General features: G+C 36.0%; 2 protein-coding genes across 3 annotated transcripts in view; both read left to right on the forward strand.

Moving 5' to 3' along the window:
• Nucleotides 1–22,728, forward strand: part of LOC142352268 (cleavage and polyadenylation specificity factor subunit 4-like) — a 441,589-nt gene that overhangs the window by 144,103 nt on the left and 274,758 nt on the right. The window lies entirely within an intron of this gene.
• LOC142351993 (uncharacterized) overlaps nt 1–22,728 on the forward strand; it is a 119,010-nt gene that overhangs the window by 5,357 nt on the left and 90,925 nt on the right. Inside the window, exons 1-4 of one of the 2 annotated variants that reach the window (XM_075404291.1) lie at nt 2,766–3,024; nt 3,254–4,125; nt 15,628–15,797; nt 21,907–22,073. In XM_075404291.1, the coding sequence (XP_075260406.1) occupies nt 3,290–4,125; nt 15,628–15,797; nt 21,907–22,073 (1,173 nt within the window). In that variant the 5' untranslated portion in view covers nt 2,766–3,024; nt 3,254–3,289. Of the gene's footprint in view, nt 1–2,765; nt 4,126–15,627; nt 15,798–21,906; nt 22,074–22,728 lie in introns of those variants that run through there. The other variant, XM_075404290.1, reaches the window with a different exon arrangement.

The raw sequence follows: 22,728 nt of genomic DNA on the forward strand, positions 1-22,728 counted from the left end.
ACAAGTTTTGTAACAAATTTCTATTATTCTATTAATGTCTAAGTTTTTCTAATATGTCTAAGTTTTTGAAAGTCATTCTACTCTTCGTGAAATGTTGAAAAGCTGATCATTTCCTTTTTGCTCATTTTGTAGCAGAAAGTAGTGCGTTCTTCATGCGCGCTGCTTTAGAAATGAAAATTGTTTTCTGCTTAGCTTACTACAATTGTTTCACCATTGGTTTGTGATACGAGTTATCGGTAGTAGATTACATGATTTCAGATATCTTGAGATCATGTTATTGTCGACGTTTAGATGCCCAAATTCGATTTTAGTTCGGAAAAACGCAGAAGAAATCCCTGCCTAATTTTAGGTTGGATAAAAACCGAAGTAAAAATAGCCCCACAGAAGTAAACCCCCTTGTGACTTTTGAAGAGCTTTGCATTTGGCCTTAAATTAGCATTCCATGGGGCTTGATATAAAAATTATACGAACAAAATCGAGTGCTAATATTGGGGGGGGGGAGGTGTATTTATATAGTGAGTTTTCAACCGATTAGAATCAGACTGTTTTTTTTTTTCAGTGATTATTTGTTAGAACAGTATTAGATGAACAGTTTTGAAAAAGAACTAAAAGGTTGTAAAAATTCTGGATAAACATTTTCAATACTTTGATTGAAACTAAGAGAAGCATTTTACCAAATATCTTCGGAAAAGCATAGTTGTCGGTATTGGACTGCCTGAAGTTAGAAATCAGAATCGATTCACCTTGAAATCTGAAACCGTAAAAAACTTACACTTACTGGTTGTTTTTTTCCAGAAAATAAAGCTCTCGATTCTAATGCAAACATCCCTCCGATTAATTGCTGTCGAACGAAGTTTGAAGCAGTTAATGTAAAAGTGTGTTTTTTCAAAAAAAAATATTTACTTGAGAGCTTTGTGCTCTTGTTCTAGAACGTTCGGTACTTCTTGAGTGACCTTTTCACGTTTTAGTTCTTCATTTCTGAGTGATCTAAGCTGCTCTCTTTCTCAAAGGCTTAGTGGTTAAGATTTAGGATGGACATCGAGGACGTCCGGGGCTTGAACCCCCTACAGCACCCATTTCTAAGCTACACCCCCCTCTAAATTAAATGTTCCCCGACTGTCGGTCGAGAGCAATTCATCGGACGTTAGTCGGTTTATGGCAATGTTTCGATGCCTCTGGTTTTACATGGAATCTGTGTTTTAACTGCAAGCGTCTTCGTTTGCTAAAATAAACTGGGGATTTAAACGAAAAAAAATTAAATTTAATTAAATTGAGAATAGTTTTCTAGTTCTTTTTAAATCTATTAAAGTTTTTAATAATTTTTTCTTTCAACGATATATTCATTTTACTGTGTTTCCTCTGTTCAGAAGAGTAATACTCTTGCCCGCTTGAAGCGAAATTTCACCTCAAAATAGGTTTAGCTTTTGAACTTTGTTCAATTTTTCCCTACTCTTTCTTATATACCACAGTAAGCTTACTTTTTTAACTGAGTTTCTGTTAAATGGTGCTTTTATTTGATGTGATAAGGCTTGGATGTTAAGTTGGAGGCAAAGAATCATATTTTGGTTCCTTAATTATCTGTTAATTGTGAAATCACTCTTAGTTTGAGCAAATTTCAATGCAAAGCTGTGCAATGATTTTGTGCCTATATGTTCATTGCTGGGATATAAAGCTTTGGGCCCAAAATTAATCGGCTTTGCCACTATTTAGCATTATTTGAGGTTATTTTCAGCATAGGACTATTTTGTCATTTGCAGCTATGTTGCTTGCACAGTTTTGCTCTTTTTTTAAAAAATTTTGTTATTGTTGTTGCGCAGACGTTGTCTATGTCAAAGGTTCTATGAGTTTGAGGTCCAAATGATGAAATGTTTGAGCTTAAAAGTTAAGCGGTGGACTGATGATTACAGAGTCGTCCTTTGAGACAGCTGCGATTCTCTGATTGCACGAGGCTATACATAGATTTGAAGCAAAAGTGACTGGTGTTCACTTCTATTATAACCTGCTAGTTAGTAATTGAATGAGTGAGGGTGATTTTGATAACGTGTTTAGCATTTGGAGAGAAAGATTTCAATGTCACCAAATAGTCGAATGTTTAGCCCCATTAACGAGAGAGGATTAAATGATTTGTGTTTACCTTTCGCATCTTTAGAAGAGCGTTTGTTTGAGATTTCGCCCGATGATTTTCTTCCGTCCAATAGCAATTACAAAGAGTGGCAGACGATTATGCCCGAATACAACTTAGGGCCATCGCCGAATTGGCCCAAAGTGGATTTTGCCGACAATCAAGACATAAATTTAGCCCGACTACCCGACCGCACACCAGTTGTAATGGCTGCAGGAACTAGAGAATTTTGACCACTCCGATATGTCGACCAATCAGAATTAAGGTTCGGATAAATTTTTCCTAGTCGGCTAAACCCACTGTCGGCCAAAACTCCTAGCAACTCAACTTACTAACTAGCCGCGGGAGAAATGATAACCATCAAAAGTTTGTGTGTCAAATCGAAGGCATGATTTTGATGTAATGATTCTGAAAATATCGATAGTTCATTTTTTGTCAATCGAATCGATATATAGCTAGTTGATGTATTTAGCCAACGGTGCTATTTGAGTTTTCTTTAAGTTGTTTGTAGTGATTTGTTTATTTGACTGGTTTGTGTGTTGACAAACTAAGACGTTGCTCTATTAGAGCAGATTTGAGTTTCAATGTCACAAATTTATTAATTGATGATATTATTGTGTTTCATTCTCTCTTTCTCTTTCAGACAATGTGATTGTGGATTTAATGCACGTTCAATTTATACGTCCATTTTTGCGTTCAATAACCTGTACGGACTGATGTTCGGTTCTTTGTTATGTCCTACCTGGTGGGAAGCGTTCTGTATTCGGAGTGGGAAAATACTCTTTTGGAAAGCACAGCACTTCTTTTTCAACTAATCCATTGTGATGAAATTTCGTGGCGTCGCAGAGCTATCAATCATCATTGTGTTGTTTACGTCGGCTTGATCAACTTGTTTATTTGGAGTTAGTTCTACTGTCTATTTAATAACAATCTCTAGTCAAAGTAGAACTGTTGGTTTTTGATGTTGCCTCAGTTGATGGTGTTGAAGTTTACTAAAAATCAGCTACAACTGAAACGTTTCAACCGTTTTATTCTCATGCTCATAGCCACTTTCAATCTTATCTTTGGGACCATTTTTACAGATATTTTTTGTTGGAAACTACATTATTTCCTTACAACTATTTTGTGTAGATGTTTATGGACGTTTGATAACGTTTGGGTGAATTTATGTCCGTGTCTGCGCCTTCGCAACAACTTGCAACTTCTTTGCTAAACTACCAGCAACCCTGCCAGACCATTTTTACAAGTCCAACGTCAGTTCCGGGCCCATCCGGCTTATGTGTCGTGGATTTGAGTAACAATCTTATCAAAGAACCGGAACCCCGATTGCTGAGCCCGATTCTGTCAGACTTCGCTTCGGAGGATCCGCCCCAGAGTTACAACCCCGATAACGATGATGTTGATTTTGACAAAAACGGGCTCCTAGATTTCTCAGACGACCAGGACATGACTAGTGGACCTATTTTGGAAAGTAGCGTCCTTTCTATAATTCCTGTTTCTTCAACAAACGGGAGCTCAAACTCAAATTCAGCTGATTCAAATCAGCAATCGTCATCCGGTACTCCTCAGAGATCAAACTTAGACGATTCTCTCTGCTTAACGGTGAAAGATTCGAATGATAACTGTTCCAAACAGACGCTGGGAAGCACAACCAGCTCATTATGTAATGATTCCAAAATGGAACTCATTATTAGTCAATGCTCAGAACCTGCAAATTCGCCTAAGCAGTGCCAAGCACTGAGTTTATTAACTACAACAGCCGCGTCTAACTTGTCAGCATCTCATAGTCAACAAGTGACGTTGTCAACTGTGACCCCAGTTACAGCTCCCGGCTCCAAAGCTCTCGGCTTGTACGCTTCTCGAATGTCAGTCGGGAGCCCAACGGGTTCCACGACCTCCTCTCTGATGGCGTCATCAATGGTATCTGCGGGTGGAGAACCCACAATCACAATCAAACTGCAGCTCTACGGTTTCCAAAATCCAGGATCGTTCACTTCTTCAAGGTTAGCTGGCTAACGCATCTTGGTCCGGATCTATTCTTTTTCAGCCCCCAGTTGAGTGGGCTTAAAACTTTTATGTCCCTCAGGTGCACGTGCTATCTTTTTTACACAGTAACGTGGTATATAACAACACATAAATTTTAATTGGGGGACATATTGGGCCGAAACAGAAAAGATTCCTTTTTTTAAAACTATTTGAAATGAGATTTCATAGTTGGTCGAAGTAATATGAACGAAAAGAATATAAAAGGAAAAGTATTTGAGCAATAGAAGTCTAAATTTTTGTTTAAAGTTGATGTTACAGCCCAAATGATTTATTTGCAGTTTAGGAAATTTATTCATGCATGGCTTTTTATGTTCAGCCATTGCAATTGATCAATGTCTTTTGTGGATAGCTAGAAAAGAGACTGATGATGAAAAATTTGAAGATCAGAATCGACCTTTGAAAAGGTTTTTATCGATTTATTCAGTTTTCGAAGAAGTTTGGTCTTTTCAGAAATATTTAACACGTACACGTCATACGCGCTTATGGCTTATGTATTTGAAATATGTAATGGTCAAGCTGGATATCAAATGGATAACATGGATTTCAACTATCAAGACATAATTGGTTCAGTAGCTCTTTAATCGTTAAATGGCGAGACAACATTCTAAAAATTTCTGTTCAAAAAATTTAAAAATTTTCAAAAAATTTTCACTGCGTACAATTTTATTCATCGGAAAATCGTGTTTACCACTAAAGGTGCTTATGTTCCATAGAAACTTACGTACTGTTACAATGGTTTTCGGCAGTTTGATTCGGTGTGTTCAGCTTTTATTGGTGGTCTATTTGTAGCATTTTATGATTCGCAGCCTTTTATGTTTCGCAGACTTTTTAATAGCCGCACAGCGATAGCTGGGGCTATTATTGGCCTTCACTTGGTTTTTACGACACGAAGAGGAGTATTGGTTTTCTTGAGGTTTTTTTTACCGGAAGTACTATTCGTTCAGACGATGTTTTGACCTAAATCGAAAGCGAGTAAAATTGCAGTGTGAACTAATTTTTTCTGAGCGAGAGAAGTTTTTTGATCATGCGCCGAGTTTAGTGAATGACTTTTTGATATTGAAAAGTAGTTTTTGACTGAATGGCACATATAGATAACCGTTTTTAGCCGTTTTTTCGTCTAAGTGGCCTAGTTTTTTTGCTTGTAATTTGGTTTTTTGTATAAATAATTTTTAATCGATGCTATGTTGAAATGTAAACCCCGGAAATTGATAGCACAGTATTTTGCATAGCCTGAAATTGCGTTTCAAATGCGAAATTGGCACATATTTCTTGATTTTTTAGTTAATTTTTGGCTTTTTTTTCTATTAATTTCTTCATTTTTGGATCTTTTATCTGTTTTTTGTCAAAAATCAGTTAATATGGCAACTTCCCTTTGATAATTCATATACGCAATGCCTCGTTCTACCTCGATGTAATTTTGTTTCATAAAATTGTACATTTGCTAATCCGATTTTCGTAGTTTTTTGCCAATTTTTTCAGTTTTTTGCTTGTATTTTGCTTTTAATTACTAGAAATAGTATTTTGCGGAACATGAAGGACTTTAATTTCGTTTCAATAAAAAAGCAATCATTTTTGGTGTTAAGTTTTTGAAAAAAAAAACAGATCAATTTTTTTCATAAATGCAGTCTTAAATATTTTTTGACCACTTTTCTGCAAAATGTTTCAATGTTTCGCATGTCTGAATTTTGCTTTTTCTTTTTTATTATCTTGAGCAAGTTGGATTTTTGTCTCGAATGACTCATTGTCTTTTCTATGTCTCGAATGCTGATCAATGAAATGTACTCGTTTTTCTTGATTTTTTTCAATTTGATTTTTAACTTTCAAAAATCAAGAATTGGTCTTTTTGTTACGGTGTTCCTAACATTGTGTCCATATTCTTCACATTCTCGTTTGTATCATTCTAGTTTTGTCCTGGCACCTACTTTTATATTCGTTTTTATTGATTTTTTCAATTGTTAAAAAATTGAATGAATTCAGCTTTTTCTTAGATCTTGGTTTCTTCGGTTTGCAATTGATTTAATTCAAAATAAAGCAGTACTGGGAGTTTGCTAGAAAGTCTTTTCCAACATTTCTCATTATTCCTATTCATTGCAATTTTCTTCCGGGCTTGGTATTGTTTTTAGACGATTTTTTGCCTTTGAATATTATTCTGTTGCTCTATGAGTAATTTAATTTTTGAATTAGTATGAAATCATGTTGTCTAGCATATATACAACAAGGAAGACTCATGTATTAATTTTGTCTTAATTGCCGTGATTAGAAATCTAATTGTAGTGGTTCTCTGATTCTTAAGTTTGAGCACTCTTTTTTGAATTATTTTGACTTGTCTTTTTTGAAAGGTTTTTATCTGACGTTTGCTTTCGCGATCTTTTTGAGATTAGAATCAATAATTATCTGAGGGCAATTGATGGCCCTGTCAACTTTGTCAGGCTATCAGCTTTTCGACCATCCTAAAAATTTCAGACTTTTTTAACGTTACCAAACGTTTTCAATATAAAATTTTGCTGCATTTTCTTTCTCTTGGTGACAGTGGTTTAAATTTCACTGATTTTTAGATCAGACCCGGGGAGGTAATGAGTTAATGGTTTAATACAAAAGGTAATGGCTTCAGCTTTTTGTGAAGTTTTGGTGATTCGAGTCGCTTCCGGAATTCTTCCGGCTATGTTTTACAATTCAAAGAATTTGAATTGTATTGGGGCGCTGTCTTTTTTTAAGATCTGTTCACACATTTTCATGATTTTTGAAGTCAAATTGGAGTAGTGATTTTGGTCACGCCGAAACAGGAAGTGGAGCGAAAAAGCGAGGGGCTTTGCGGCGTGAAATTTTTTCGCTCTAAATTTAAAGTAGAGTGAGAAAATGGTGTTTGAACAAAAATTCGCCTTTTCGCTAGTGGTTTCTTGTTCACATGCGGCAATTTCACTTTGATTTTTACTGTTTTTTCAATTTTTTGGATTGGATTTGTTTCTAAATGGTTTTCCCAATCCATTCATAGTCCGTTCTAGGTCTAGTTTTCTGTTTAGTCAATGAAAATTCTTTGAATTGTACGTCAGGACTTGTCCTGCTATGTTTTTTATTTCGTCGTCATGATTTTTGTTACGACCATATGACGTCACAGCTACTTTTTGTTCATTCGTTCATGCAATTTCAACTGAATTGCATGTGTGACGTCATTTTTCGCTCTTAGTGGAGCGAGATTTTTTGTTCATGCGCGTGATTAAATTTTTGGTCACACTTGACTTACCTCACTCTCAAAAATGACTTCTTCACTTTGAAATTGACTTTTATTTACTTTAATTCAAAGAGATATGGTTAAATGGGTGTGTGTCACTCTAAATGAAGGTTATTTGAGATCAGCTAATAGAGGCAGCAATAACTTATACAGATTTTTAATCAAAATATAACAGATCAGCCTTCAATGAAAAGACGAATTTTTTTGGTCTGTTTTTTTAGACTGCCGATCTACGAATCTATTGCGGCTATTTCCTGGCAATCTGCCAGCTATTTTTATTTTGCTTTCAAAATAAAGAATACTCTACATTCTAATAGAAACTTTTCAGATTTTTGAAGTCTTTTGTCTGTTAAATGCGCAAAAATTAAATATCAACATGGATCTTTTCCGTCATATCATATCATCATTTAAAACAGAACTTGGATCTTTTCCGTTTGTGCCCGCCCCAGTAGGTTTTGCTCCACCCAGTTACAGAGCACTTGTCATTACGTGGTTAATCATTATGATAATATATTGCACGTGGGTCTTAGGGTTGCAGTTAATATGCACCCTCTAGTTTGGGGGGCACAAACAGAAAAGATCCCAGAACCTATATAAATCCTAATATAAATAAGCTAAAGTTTGAGGCTTTTTGAAGCAATTTGAAACAATTTTCAGTCTTACATTTCTTTAGTTCAATTTTATTAGTCAATGGATGTGAATTTTATTTATTTTAAAGTAACTATATTGAACTGAAAACTGAAGGAGTTTAATTTTTGTTTTTTATTCATCTGGAGTTCTTTTTATTTAGATGTTGTCAGCTCGAATTTCATGAATAATAGTTTGTTTTTCCGTTAAGTATTTGTGAGAATCATTGCGCAATTGAAATTTGGATTATATTTTTATTCCCGTAGTTCGTAGGATTTTTGGATTTTGGATTTGTGGTTTAGTTTAAATGTGTGCTGTTCGCTTTTATCGCTCTCAATGGAATTGTTTGTACACTGTAAAATCTTCAATATGAAAAAGTTCATCTCTCAAATACGATTTGAAGTATTTAAACCAAAATTTTCGTTTTGTTTTTCATATGTAATTGTTATTGTGCTCTAAAAGGAATTTACACCACTTTTCCTGTGATTTTTTATTGCTGTCGAATGAGCTTTGAAGCAATTTGTACAGACGAGTTGGTCTCCTTTTTTCCAAATTTTTTCCTTGATCGTTTTGACTTTTTGGGTTACTTTAACGCGCTTGATTTTTTCGTTTTGCCTGATCTAAATTACTCTCACATTCACAAGTGTCAGCAGCGAAACTAAAGTGGCGTCAGTTCACTGCTAGAAGTCAAATGAAAAGTGCGCCGATATTGGTGTAATTTTTTTTTACTTTAAACTTTATTAGTGGCTATAGTGGAATATAGTAACTCCTATTGACATCATTTGAAGCCCACTTAATAAATTAAGTAACTCTTCCCCACTTATGCAGGCTGCAATAGACTTGAGCTCCCACTAGTCTTTCGAGGGCAATTCTTCCGACGTTTGTTGTTTGTTTTACAAAAATTTCTATGTTTCATCTGTTACTGGCTTTTTTTTAGAGCGGAAGTAATCTGCGGAAAATAGATATTTTAGCCTGTCAAAATCCTTATCCAACTCTAGTTCGTTTTGATTTTATCGTCCAAATGAGAAGTCGAATTTGGTTGATTTACAACTGAAAAGGCTTGCATCTTCCGCAGCTGTTAATCCTAGGCGAAATTATTGTTTTCCTGGTGTTAAAATGTTTGATTTATCCTCGTTTTTTGTTCAGCATCACTCGGAAGAGGAAATGAATGAAGGTTGAGCAATCCTGACAACCGTGACAACTCAATGTCAAATTTTGTAAATTGTGTTTGCTTGGCTTAATTTTGTATTTGAAATATTGAATATGGGAGTTGCAGGACTAGCCTTTAAGAAGCAGAAATTAAGAGGTGCCTATTGTCTTGGATTTATTTGTATGTCTGTTTTTCGTATTTTTCAACAAAATATTCCTTCCTTAAGTAGATAATTTTAATGGATTTACTCATAGTAATTGTTGCTAATCGTTTTTCTTAAGACTGAAAACAGTTCTTCGTCAGTTAACTTTTTTTTGCGTGTGACTTTGTCATAGGATCATAAACTTTAAGTTGATTGTTGCCGAGTATCATTTTGACTTATTTTTACAGCCAATGATTTCACAACAGATAAAAACAATCTAATTTACTTACGCTCGTTTTGCTTAATCAGGATATTCGTTAGTTTGAGTACGGTCTTGGTATTGAGCAGCTGTCGTTGCTGATCCATCCTGTAGTTTTCTCAGAATAGTCAGAGAAAATATTATTTGAAATGCGTTTTTGTACGCACTGCATATCGACTTCTTGTGCAAGACTGCTAGTGCAAGACAGTAGCACAGAATGTGCCAACATGCGTCTCAAGTTTGTGGATATTTTTTCTTTGTTTAAAGATGAAAAAAAGCCTTTCTGACTCAGAAAAGCAATATTTTGGAGCAGCCATGATTACAATTTTTCTCAACATGAAAAACTGAAAATAACAACCCTAGTTTCAATATGATTTTCAGGTAGTTAATCATATACATTTCAATTATTTTGCAACATAGGAGGCTCCTCAGAAAATTGAAGTTCAGCAAGAGCTGTCAGCCGCAAAGAATATTTTTCTTCAACAAACACAGACAGTTATTGCAATAAAGTGAAAAGTGACGCAGTTTACAGTTTACAACAAAAATCGGATGAATATCTCATCTAAGTTTTGTATGTATTTTTTCTAAATATAAATTGGAAATATACCCCACTGATGAAATATCTACCTAATAGTTAGACAAGGTCCAGTTAAAAATATTTTGAAAAATGTCAACGAATATGAAGCAATCATCAGCAATTAGGGTTGTTTATGCCATGTTTTGTCCTTTTGGTAAGAACTCTGTTTAAAAATTTTTAAATTCATCTGTGTTAATTTTGCACAATTTCTATTTTTGCACAATTAAATCAAACCAACCAAAATTTTTTTTTCATTGTCTACTGACGTTTTTTGTATGTTAATGAACTCACACACACTAGTAGATGTTTTTTATTTTGACTATTCAATCATTTTTGAGTCATTTTGGAGAAATTTTATTAAATCAACCAAGAATAAAATTAGTGAACGGTTGTAATGTTGGCGTAGATAATATTCTTTTGTTTTTCTGGAAATAAAACTTTTTTCTGTTCTTCTTGTAAAAGTTTCCCCCTATGCAAAAATTGGCTAATTAAAGTCGCTAAGAACCCTTAAAAAAGTTTTGAATTTCATTTGAGCTGATTTAATATCGCAATTTAGAAGAGACAATTTTTTTACAGCAATAAAAAAACTACTTGTTTTTCTTTTTAAGTGAAAACATAAAAAAGGCTCCTGTAGAATTCAATTAAATTCCATTGAATCGGACTACTAAGCTTTTTATAAAACAATTTTAGCAGAGCAGATATCAAAGTCATTTTCAGTCTGAAGTCGGTTGAAAAAAAAAAGTCTTGCCTTTCCTGTTGTTTTCTTTTTGAATGTCCCTTAAAGAACCAATTCTCTTATTTTGTGACATTGTAACATATATGATTGGAGGATTTAAATGTCGAAGGGCTACATGACATGCAATAAATTTGCAGAAACGTTTACATGAAAGCAATGATTTTCTACATTTCTGAATTGTTTTGCTTTTTTGAATTTAATTAAGTGAAATGGTAATCTCACGTTTTTGCAATCTCATGTTTGTGCTGACTTAAGTGTTGGTGGTGAGCTGGAAGTCAAATCGTTTCTAAAACTCTAAAGTCACCTGAAGCATCAGGATCAGTTTACAGAACACAGAATTGAAAGAAAAATGATCACTTTTTTGTATAATTTCATGAAAATTTGTAGCAAATTTATTAGTATAATTCAATTTTATAGTATTCTTCTCTACGCCCACATCCCCCTCCGCTCCCAAAAAAGCTTTTTCTTCTGTTTTCTTTTCAATTTTTTGTGAAACTGTTCCTTTTTTCGAACCTGCAATAAAATTTCTAGTTTTTTAAATAAAAATCAAAACTAGCGTCTAAAGGCTGAAAATGATGTTTCCCTCTTTTACAAGTTGCGTAAACAGAAAGTCAAATTTCGACTGAAGACAAAACGTCTGCCGCTCAAATTTATTCTGAAGTCTGCCTCTCATTTTGAAAAAGTGTTGGTACAATAATAGGTTGATCGTTTTAACTGAGTGCTTTGAATCGGAAAGTAAGTTAAATTCTATTGCTCCTCTTATGTTGTCATGAATTTTCTCGCAAAATTGCATATCAATTTGTGTTTTGATGTTGTTTAAATATTGGTATCTTTTGAGTATTTTCTAAACGCCGATTTTACTTGCCTAGTGTCTGTTGAGACTTTATGATCAATATCAGAATCTAAACTCAAAATAATTTATATTGAAGTACACTCAAGTATTTTTTTTCAGTGTTGCAGTTTTGAGAATCAACGTTTTCTGAAAATTTTATTAGCTGTCTTGCTGTTGGACTTTTTAAAAACAATTTCCACAAGTGGTGATTTAAAATGGCCGGTGATTACTTTGGGAAGAATTGTTTTTTGCTGTCTTTTGCTGTTCCCTTTTGATGACTTTTGTTGTCCATGATGTTATTGCGAACGCAAAACTAGTCAACAACGAAAACTTTAATTTAAGAGCAGTGTTTTCTGTGTTCTGATTGGCGATTATTCTTAGACTTCCGCTGTCTCCACTTATTTTTGGTCATATCATTTTCTAAGAGTACGGAGCGCGCTAAGTTTTACACACTAAATGCGTTCATGATGTTTGTATCGTTAAAGGGAAACTACATGCTAGAAATTTCTCTTATTTATATCATATTTGGCGTTAATTGATCAGTACAAAGAGTCAAGCAATTATTTTTTATGACTGAGCGACAGATAGGCTTAAACTAACCTCTGCCGGCCTCCAACTTTAATAAAAATGCGCTCTAAAGCAATCATCTTTGTGAGTTTTTCTCGTAGTGGGTTCGTTTTTTTCGGCCAGGATTATTAATGAACAAGGAGGCTAAGTAGTGTTCGGTTGCATGTATTTTCTCTCTTATCCGAGACTCTTCGAATACTGTGTTTCAAATTTTCAAATAACAACTGTCATGGGTGTCAGTGAAGTTTATTGTAATTGTATGTGGTGTGTAACATAATATATGCCTAATTTTACTACTACGGTTTAAAAAATCTCGTCCTTATGAAAGTCATGAAGCTGAGTAAAATTTGATAAACGAACAATTCAGATCTCGAAAAATTCAAATGCAGAATAATTTTTTACATAAGTATCAGCCAGTATCAAAATTCGGAAAAATTTAGGAAGGCTCAAGTTTTTGATATGAGAGTTTTTGCTCAAGTTGACATGTCATGAAGAGAGAGCTCACAATGGCTTCTATGTGTTGGAACAATAAAGAGCTGTACATTCTGTTATGGCGAAAAATGATATAAAAATTCAATTATCTGGACATCAAGTAGTTTGAAAATACCAATTTCTATTAATTGAAAAAAAAAACTCAATTTGTTAGATTGCACGTTTCTTTCAACAGCATATATGAGAGGTTGATGCATTGCAACCCAAAAAACTTCTTTTGTTGCAATTCTTGATTAAGACTTGTTTAATTCTAGAAAAGCAAGCGTGAGAACATGGATGGCTTCTATGTGTTGGAACAATAAAGAGCTGTACATTCTGTTATGGCGAAAAATGATATAAAAATTCAATTATCTGGACATCAAGTAGTTTGAAAATACCAATTTCTATTAATTGAAAAAAAACTCAATTTGTTAGATTGCACGTTTCTTTCAACAGCATATATGAGAGGTTGATGCATTGCAACCCAAAAAACTTCTTTTGTTGCAATTCTTGATTAAGACTTGTTTAATTCTAGAAAAGCAAGCGTGAGAACATGGATGACAAGGTAAATTACGGCCTGCATTGATCTATGATACATAGCAGCAATTTTTATCCGCCACTGGGCTCGAAATTGTATAATTTTTAAAAGAGTCTGAGAAAATTAAGTCTGAGAATTAGAAAAGCACCAGTAGCACTTGCCGTTTTTGTTTGAATCAAATTAATGATGCTCAGCTTTACAAAAGTTAGCCTTGCGATATAATTGATTATCGACAACAATTAAGCAATCTGAACAAAATTATTCATTTTTAATAGCCGCGTCCTCAATTCTAGGCGGCTATTATAGCGCTCCTAAATTTTTTACAATTCAAAAAATTTGAATTGTATTGGTGCGCTGTGTTTTTTTAAGATGTGTTCACACATTTTTCAATGACTTTGATCTTTCAAAACGGGATAAACAGGTAAAGCCCAGCGGGCATTAAGTTTCATTAGAGGCCCAAAGTGGACGTTAGTAGTCCTTCAAGTGCTTAGAGTGTTGCAGCTGCTTGTATGGCCTCAATTCAATGATGAAAGGTCATATTTAGGAGTTTTTGGGCTCGAAATGGTGCAATTTTTCATGTTTTTTTTGTGTGATTTTTTAAGTTTTTCGCTTGATAAGTCTTAGTTTGATGTTTTTAAAAGTTGATGAAGGCCTTTTGCGAGACAAACGTAATTGTTATGACCATTTTATGTGCTATATGTTTTGGTACTACTAACACAAACACACAAAATGATACTAGTTTTTGCAATTTTTTTCAAGTTTTTTTGAAAATTTTTGTCATTTTTGCGTTTTTCCAGCTTCAGGGGCCAGGGAATATCCTTTAAGGTTTGATAATAGGGCATTGTATAGTTTCTAGTAATAATGGAGTGGTTTTTAACATTTTAATGTCTCCAATTTTAGCATTTTTTTGATAAAATCTTCAATTTTTTTGAGGTTTCCTAAAGTTTTTGTCAAGTTTTGGTATTTGTCCATTCTTAAGTGCCAGGAAACCTATTCCACGGTCTGCAAAAAGTTACTGCATAGTTAGTTTCAATAGTTTTCAACAATTTAACTTTTCGAATTTTTAAAATTTTCTGATAAAACTCTCAATTTTTTTTGGTCGTTTATTCAGTTTTTCTTGCCTGAGTAGCCAGATATTCTCATACCATGCCAGATCTTTGAACCAATTATTTTTTTAAGGCTTAGAATTGGTTTGCTGGATAGCCTCTAGAAACACTAGAATCGTTTCTTAGGAAATGATTCTCAAGATATTAATATCACGATTTCCAGCAACAGGTCATTAAAATTTAAATTGAAATCATTTTTTTTAATTTTTGAAAATCAAAGAGTTAATCGATCAAGGGCCAATGAATTTTTTCAGGCCTTGCAGATATAATACTGCACCAATCTCAGAAACAAAATTTGTGTTTGAACATATTTTTGAAATAGGTATTTTAAGAGGGATCAAATTTTGCCTTAGGGGTAAAAGCTTCAAAGTTTTTTCATTAATTATATATTTGTTTAGTTTGTTTGATTGTTTGTTTCTCATTTTTTGAGATGATTTTGTTTGTGTTTTGGCTGGCATCGTTGAATAGATCTGCTGGTCAGGTAGCATAATTCGAATTTTTTCTTTCAATTTTTTGAATTGTATTTCAGGACTTGTCCTGCTATGTTTTTTTACTTCGTCTAACAGATTTTTGTTTCGTCTTACCGTGACTTCTTGGAAGTGACTTTTTCAATGACTTACCTCACTCAAAAAAATGACTTCTGAGCTCACTTATGAAACTCTAAATTTTATGAACATTTACTTATTAAAGATCAATAGTGTGCTTCTAAGTAGTGCCAAACATATATGCCCTAATTCTTGATTATTAGAGTTTTTGATTTCGATTATTAATTTTGGGATCTTTTCCGTTTGTGCCCCCCACCCCAGTACGTTATGCGCCCCCCAGTTACAGAGCACGTGCCATTACTTAGTAAGTCATTATGTAAAAAATATTAAACCCTATCAAGGCTTTCTCCTTATAGAGCTTAAGTGTCTCATAAAAATGACAGTCCGATGCTAACCCAAAATGTCTACTGGTCTATTAAAGGACTGGTGGTCGATATGTCGGTTTTATTTCTATAGTTGTTTCAATTCATGTAACGCCACAAGCGTCTATCGCGGCTATTTTCCGGCAATCTGCCGGCTATGTTTTAATAATAGCTGTATGATTTAATTTATTTAATTTAAGTGAGTTTGCGGGGCAAATGATATTGGTATTGCTAAAAGCGAAACATCGGTTGGCGTTTCGTGAATTGTTAATTGCGGTTGTTCTGATGGTTGATGTTAATGTCTGAAATGTGATGCAGGTACACTCCGGACTGTGTTCTGAGAGCGGAGATGCTTGAGCCAGTGAAATACTCGACTATGCCCATCACCTTTGCCAATGTGCCCTGTGACGCAGTCCAGCAGAATGCCATATTCAGCCACTTCCTGTCTCCCTCCGCCAGACAAGAGTTCCTGCAGCTACTCTCTCACAGTTAGTGGCAAACAATTGACATCCTCAAACATAGGCACACATGCACATACTTAAACACAAATTCATACACAGACGCACACACCGATAGGCAAACAAAATATTCCATCATCACCCCACAATGATGAAATTACCCCGTCGACAACTTTTTTCTGTTTTTGTACTGAAGGGGTTGCATAGTTCTAGAATGTTGAATTATATGTGCGTGTTATTAGCAATTTGAATTTACAGGGAGATAATTCGGCATTTGTATGATCATCAACATCATTCTATATACAGCTTTAAAAAGCAGGTTTTATCTCTTTCCTGCCTTTGTGTAAAGCTGACTTCCGACTTCTCCATACGCTCTATTTTGTTCGGTGTGGTGCTGTTTCCTCCACCAATTTTAAGCCCGATAACTTCTAGAAGTCACGGTTCGTGAAACTTTTCGAGAAACTGATGTTTACTCAAGGTCGGCCGCTCATAGCTCAAGAAATGGTCTTGTGATCCTTTGACCGTTTGTTTGAATCAGCCATTGTGTCTTATGAAATTTTTGCAAATGGCTTTTCATTGCGTCTCTTTCCTGATTGTAACTCTCTCAGCAATTGTCTAAATTATATCGCCTTTTGTTTTCTCAGACCCTTTCTTGCACAGATCCACACGAGCCTTCTTGTTTTCAAATGGGATTTAGTTGTTAAATTTGCCTGTATCACTCAAGGCAAAAATATTTTTCTACCTTAAACGAAATTTTTGTCTCTTCTGCAGTTTATTTTTGGGAAACACAATAAATAGCTTTTTTATTTATTGTACTTTACTCGTCTCTGGTATTTAATGTTCTTCAGGTATTTGAAAAAAATGGAAAGGCTGACCGGTTTTTCTGTTATAGTCAAATTTGTTGAGACGCAAATTTCAGATGTCTTGACTCGAGATAAATTTCAAGTCACATATAACTCCACAGACAACAACCGCATTTCGAGAAACTGATGTTTACTCAAGGTCGGTCCGTCCGAGTAAATGAAGGGTCTTGTTAGCTTTAAAACGTTTTATTTGTAGACTTTTCGTATAAAGGTTTTGTTAATGCCAAACAACTGAAAAAATTTTGAGTTTTGCATTTTTATGAAGATTTCTTGAACATTTTATCGTTTTTGAAGCCCATTAACTTTCTTTAAATCTTGCAGATGGGTTATCAGGAACGGTTCACTAACGCAATAGCGATTTCGAAGACCATTAACAACAATAAAATTGTGAGTAAATTTAATTTCAAGTTTTCTGTCCTTTTTGTATCTTGTATTTTGTTTCTCAGGTCACGTCACACCTACAAGATGTTTATATCCTTCAGCAGTAAGGAGTTGTTTTAGAAGAGTTGTTTTATTTTGAACAAAAAAGAATGGTAGTGAAATTTCCAAATTTGACTATTTAGAGCTTTTTATTTTTGGTTTTTTTTGGGCTCAAAACGATTTCGCTGAGCTGACAAGATTTATGTTATCTAGCATTGACCTAGTAAATATGATTGCGTAACACCAGGAACTGCTTTTTGTCTGCTAATTTTTTGTTTTTCCTTTTAGTTTTTATGGTAAATTGGCCAACTCTATCCGTCGCTATTCGAAAAAGCATTTTTTCAATTCGACCTTTGTCCGAAAATTTGTTGAGTTTTATTTTCTTATGTTTCGGCAAACGTTCGTATGTTTAAAGACATGGTTGGATGATCTGATTTGAAGGTCAAATTTTTTAAATTAATTGCCGGCGATTGGTGTTTTCGTACCAACACAAACATGAATTTGGCGAAAGGTTATGAAATTCATCACAAAAAAGGTTAAAATCATTTCCAGGCCTACTATATCGCAGTGTTAAAAAACAATCAGCAATTGTTGGTTATGACGCCTTTGTTCGATAAGTAACAAGAAATAGAGGATATTTTAGTTTTGTCACAGTTTTCAATCACAATCAACTTCAAATATGAGTTTAAAACTTCCAATCAACTTCAAAGTGTACGGATCAGGATTGAGCTTATACCACTCTTCTAATTGAGTTGTCTTCTCATTAGTTGTCTTCCCATGTCCGAGCAGACGCACTGCTCGAAGTGTCTCAAACCCCTCAAGAAGAGGGGTATATGGTGTTACTCATGCGGTACCTATATGCATGTCCAATGTAGCGGACTTCGATATGCGGGCGAACACCATGACAACTTCGAATGCGAAAACTGCCCCAGCGCACGCACACACGAGGCGTTAATCACCGAGACATTAGCAAGCACGAATGCAAACATCGCAGATTCCCATACCCATGCATCCCATACCCATGTCACCCAATCCCCTGCCCCCCATACGCCTGATTCTCTCACTGCTACCGACTTCTGGTCCAATCTAACCACCGGTAAGAAAGAAACGCTCAAAAACGTTTACCGAGAAATTGTTCATTGGAAACCCGTCTTTTTCATTTTAAGCAAAAATAAAGTTGGCTATCGCTTTGTCAAGTCGCTCAGCGTTGCATTGTCACAATGTGAGACTATTAACCATAATAGTGAAGCTGGGATGTTAGCCGCTATGGTCATGCCCCATCTCATCCTCTCTAGAACAAAAAAGGGCAACGATGGATCAGTAAGTAAAATCATAGCTAGGCGATTCGACCTCTGGATACATTGCGAATTTAAATTATTATTTCTAGAGGCGAAAGCACTACAAGACAGACTTACAAAATCGAAGTCTAAACATGAAACAAATGAATTCAAACTATTCGACAAAAACATGGAAACTGGAAAAGTCTCGAATGCACTAAGATGTCTAACCGAAGAATCGAAGGGCGGTGTCCTACCTCTAAATCAAAAACTGGGAACGAAAACAGTAATGGACGTATTAGTTGAAAACCATCCCGCCCCACAGACTGCAAACCCTGACTACGTTGTGAAAGACCCCCATTTAAATACATTACCCTATCACCACTCTATATTTGATCGCATCAACGCATCTGCACTACGTAGATCGGCCATGAAGACACACGGCAGCCATGGTCCCTCAGGATTAGATGCAAATGAATGGAGACGCATCCTTACATCGTTCAAATCTACGTCAAACGACATTTGCAAGTAATTGGCAAAGTTTGACTATTTTGATTGCGACACACGAGTTGTGCTTTCTTGATGCATACAATAGCTCTAGGTTGATACCACTCGATAAATGCCCTGGTGTACGGCCCATACGCATTGGTGAGGTAATGCGACGCATCATTGGTAGGGCCATTGTTACGTGCGTCAAAAATAACCTCAAATTCCTCGGAGGTAATCTCCAACTTTGCCTTGGTCAAAGATGCGCCATTGAACATGCCATTCACTCTCTACGTGAGGCCTTCGAGCAACCGGAGACACAGGCCATCCTCCTTATTGATGCGAAAAATGCCTTCAACAGTTTGAACAGAGACTTAGCCCTAAAAAACATCTTCTTTGTCCATCTCTTTATCTGGCTTTATCCAACTCTTTTAAGACCCCATCTAATCTCTGTTTCTCACAAAGTTCTGCAATCCCGAGAGGGAACTACTCAAGGCGACCCACTTGCAATGGCAATGTATGGACTAGCTATTTTGCCCCTCATCGAAAAGGTTTCCGACGACAACCTGATTCAAAAATGGTACGCGGATGACGGAAACGCCGCCGGATCGGTCGAAGCGCTGAAAGTCCTTCTATCGAATTTGAAACTGCATGGTCCTTCATTCGGTTATAATGTTATCAAATGCCATTTTATCACCAAAGCAGAGTTCGTCAATGACGCAAAAAACGTGTTTAAAGGTGAAGTAGATACTATTGATGGACCAAGAGTCCTTGGATCTGTTATCGGAAACGTGGACTCCTGCAGACAATACATAGAAGATCAAAAGCAAAACTATCTACGTATATTGCAAAAGTTAGCCAAACACCCGAAAATTGCACCTCAAAATGTCTACAAATGCTTGACGAACTCTGTGCAGCATAAATTAACCTTCTTATCGAGGACAACGCCAGACACGTTCGACTTGTTGGAAGAAGCCGAGAAAGTTATCAATGATCACCTAATCCCTAACCTTGTATGTAACACAAATTATGACGAGACCTATCGCGACATATTTTCACTCCCCGTACGCGAAGGTGGACTCAACATCATTCGCCCTGAAGATAGAATTCTCGAATACGAACGTTCAAAAACCATTTCAGAGCCGCTATCCCTCGGGGACGTATCAAGCATCGAGTCCGAACAATTAAAAAGAGTTGAGAAGATCAGAAAAGATAAATCAGTGAAAATGATTGAGAAAAATCCAGCATTAAAAACTGTTTGAATGCAAACAAAATGTATGCAATTGATCTAGCCTCTGAAAAAGGAGCTTCATGTTGGCTTAATGCCATGCCATTGAAAAAGTATAAGTTCTATCTGTCCAAGTCTGAATTCCGAGATGGTATTGCTCTTCGGTATGGTTGGGAGCCCCCCAAACTTGCGTCCAACTGTGTTTGTGGCGAGCTGTTCACAGTTGCCCATGCCCTTCACTGTCCCAGAGGCGGGTATACCCACTTAAGACATAACGACATCCGTGACTCTTTCGCCAATCTGCTTGAGGAAATTTGTTTTGATGTTGAAATCGAGCCTAATCTGCTGCCGTTGCAAGTTGAGTCCCTTGCAAATAAAACTACCAGCACTGAAGATGACGCACGATTGGATATTAAAGCCAATGGTCTCTGGGACGGCAGATTCACAAAAACGTTGTTCGAAGTAAAAATCTTCAACCCCTTTGCCAAAAGCTGCCCGAAAAATATCGAAGACGCGAATAGCTACCATGAAAATATCAAAAAATTGAAATACGAGCCTTGAGTCATAAATGTTGAGAAGGGCACTTTCAGTCCGTTGATTTTTTCTTGCACAGGAGGAGCAGGACCTTCAGCAACTCGGGTGATAAAGCAAGTTGCCAGCAAACTGAGCCTTAAGAACGACGATTCCTACGCCAACATCATCACGTTTATCCGAACGAATATCAGCTTTGCGCTACTCCGGAGCTCCGTACTCTGCCTGCGCGGTTCCCGCTCGCTCCGACGACCGCAGCTGGTCGAGGCTTCCATGAGGGCGGTTGTCGAGGAAGGGAGGCTTTTAATTTGATACTCCTTTGTTTGATTTTCTTTTAGATTTTTTTTACGTTCTGATGATACAGAACGTCCAATGTTCAGTCCTCATTTCTAGTTGCATCCTTGACGAGGAAAACATCTTTTGAAATTTTCAATCGAGAAACCGGAAAAGAATAATGTAAAAAAAGTTGTTAGGAATCATAAATCGTATGAAATCATGGCATTTATAAACAATTCAAACTGTTATTATATCGGAGAAGAAGTCTTCTGATGATAATTTTTGAAACACAGGGAAACCCATTTGAAAATTTCTTTTCTCTGTTTAATAGCCGCCGTCAACCTCTCGTTGGCTATTTTTTAGGCTTTTTTAAATTCGCTTTACCTTTTGATCAGGTTTTTCGTTTTACATAAGTCACGATTTTGACACGTGACTTCTGACTTACCTCACTGAACGTTTCAAGTGAATGGATTTTAAATTCTTTCAAGCATTGAAGTACGCAATACGGTCAAAGTAAAAAGAGCAAAATCAAAAGAAACGGGATAAACGATAAAAACCGGTCATTAAGTCATAGTGGATTAAGTTCAGTAGAGCGATTGCTAGCTGACATCAGTATTAAGCTTATTAGCTTTTAGTTTAGAAGGTGAGTTAAGTATAGTTTAAGAATATAACTGAAACTTCACCCCAACTTAGAACACTTTTTGACACGGAATTGAAACGGGAAAAAAAGTTCGGTCAATTTATCTCTTTTTTCTTTTTCTGCTTCAATCCCAATGTGCATCAAGCGCGCCAAGGGTGGCTAATTTCCGGTAATTTGCCGGCTTTGTTTTAGTTTCTTTACAATTCAAAAATTGGTTTTATGCTGTTTTCTTTGTGCGAATTACGTGCGATCCAATCTGACGTTGTCCTATGATTGGTAATTCGTAGGTTTTTGTTAGCCACCCTCAGGAACATTTTTTTTTGATTTCTTGCACTTTCCATGTCTCATTCTCTGCTGGGGTCATCTGAGACTGCTTTCTGGTTGAAGGGTGTAGTCAACAATTATTTGTGTGTTAAAGTGGCGGAGGATACCTCAAATGACTCATGTGACACCAGCTCAGTTGTGAGTGGGGGAGGGGCATCTAACTCGTCAACAACTGGCACTGGGGCTGCCTCTGTAGCGGGGGGTGTCCTCAGACGCAAGTTCCCACCTCTGGAAAGTCCAATCTACTGGCTCTTCAATAAGGTCAGCTCGAATTGAAACACAAAATTTCCCCCTTTTCCTTTTACACCCCCCCCCCCGATATATCAATTGGTTCTATATGGTATATAAGTACCATAGACTGACTTGTAGTACATTAAAAAGGTTTGCTCTAGGCAAGTTTTTAGCTCAAATTGAATCCTTAACTCAAAGAAGAAGCGAGGAATAGTCAAGTCTCCCCATGGACTTTTCAGTCAGAAATTAATTTCGGTTTTATAACTTGAGTATATTGGTTAGCGGTTTGATCAAGATAAGTGTTTAATAGCCGCGTCCTCAATTCCAGGCGGCTATTATAGCGCTCCTAATTTTTTTTTAACAATTCAAAGGATTTGAATTGTATTGGGGCGCTGTTTTTTTAATAGCCGCACAGCGATAGCTGGGGCTATTATTGGCCTTCTCTTGGTTATTTTGTCGTCGCGATTTTTGTTACAATCATAGGACGTCACAACCACTTCAAATCTGCTTTTTGTTCATTCGTTCATGCAATTTCAACTAGAGTGCGTGCGTGACATCATTTTTCGCTCTTAGTGGAGCGAGTTTTTTCTTCATTCGCGTGGTTAAATTTTTGGTCACACTTGACTTACCTCACTCTCAAAAATGACTTCCTCATTTTGAAATTGACTTTTTACTTTTATTCAAA

Source organism: Convolutriloba macropyga, chromosome 13 (genome assembly GCF_964194025.1).
Source record: "Convolutriloba macropyga chromosome 13, txConMacr16.3, whole genome shotgun sequence".
Lineage (NCBI taxonomy): Eukaryota > Metazoa > Xenacoelomorpha > Acoela > Convolutidae > Convolutriloba > Convolutriloba macropyga.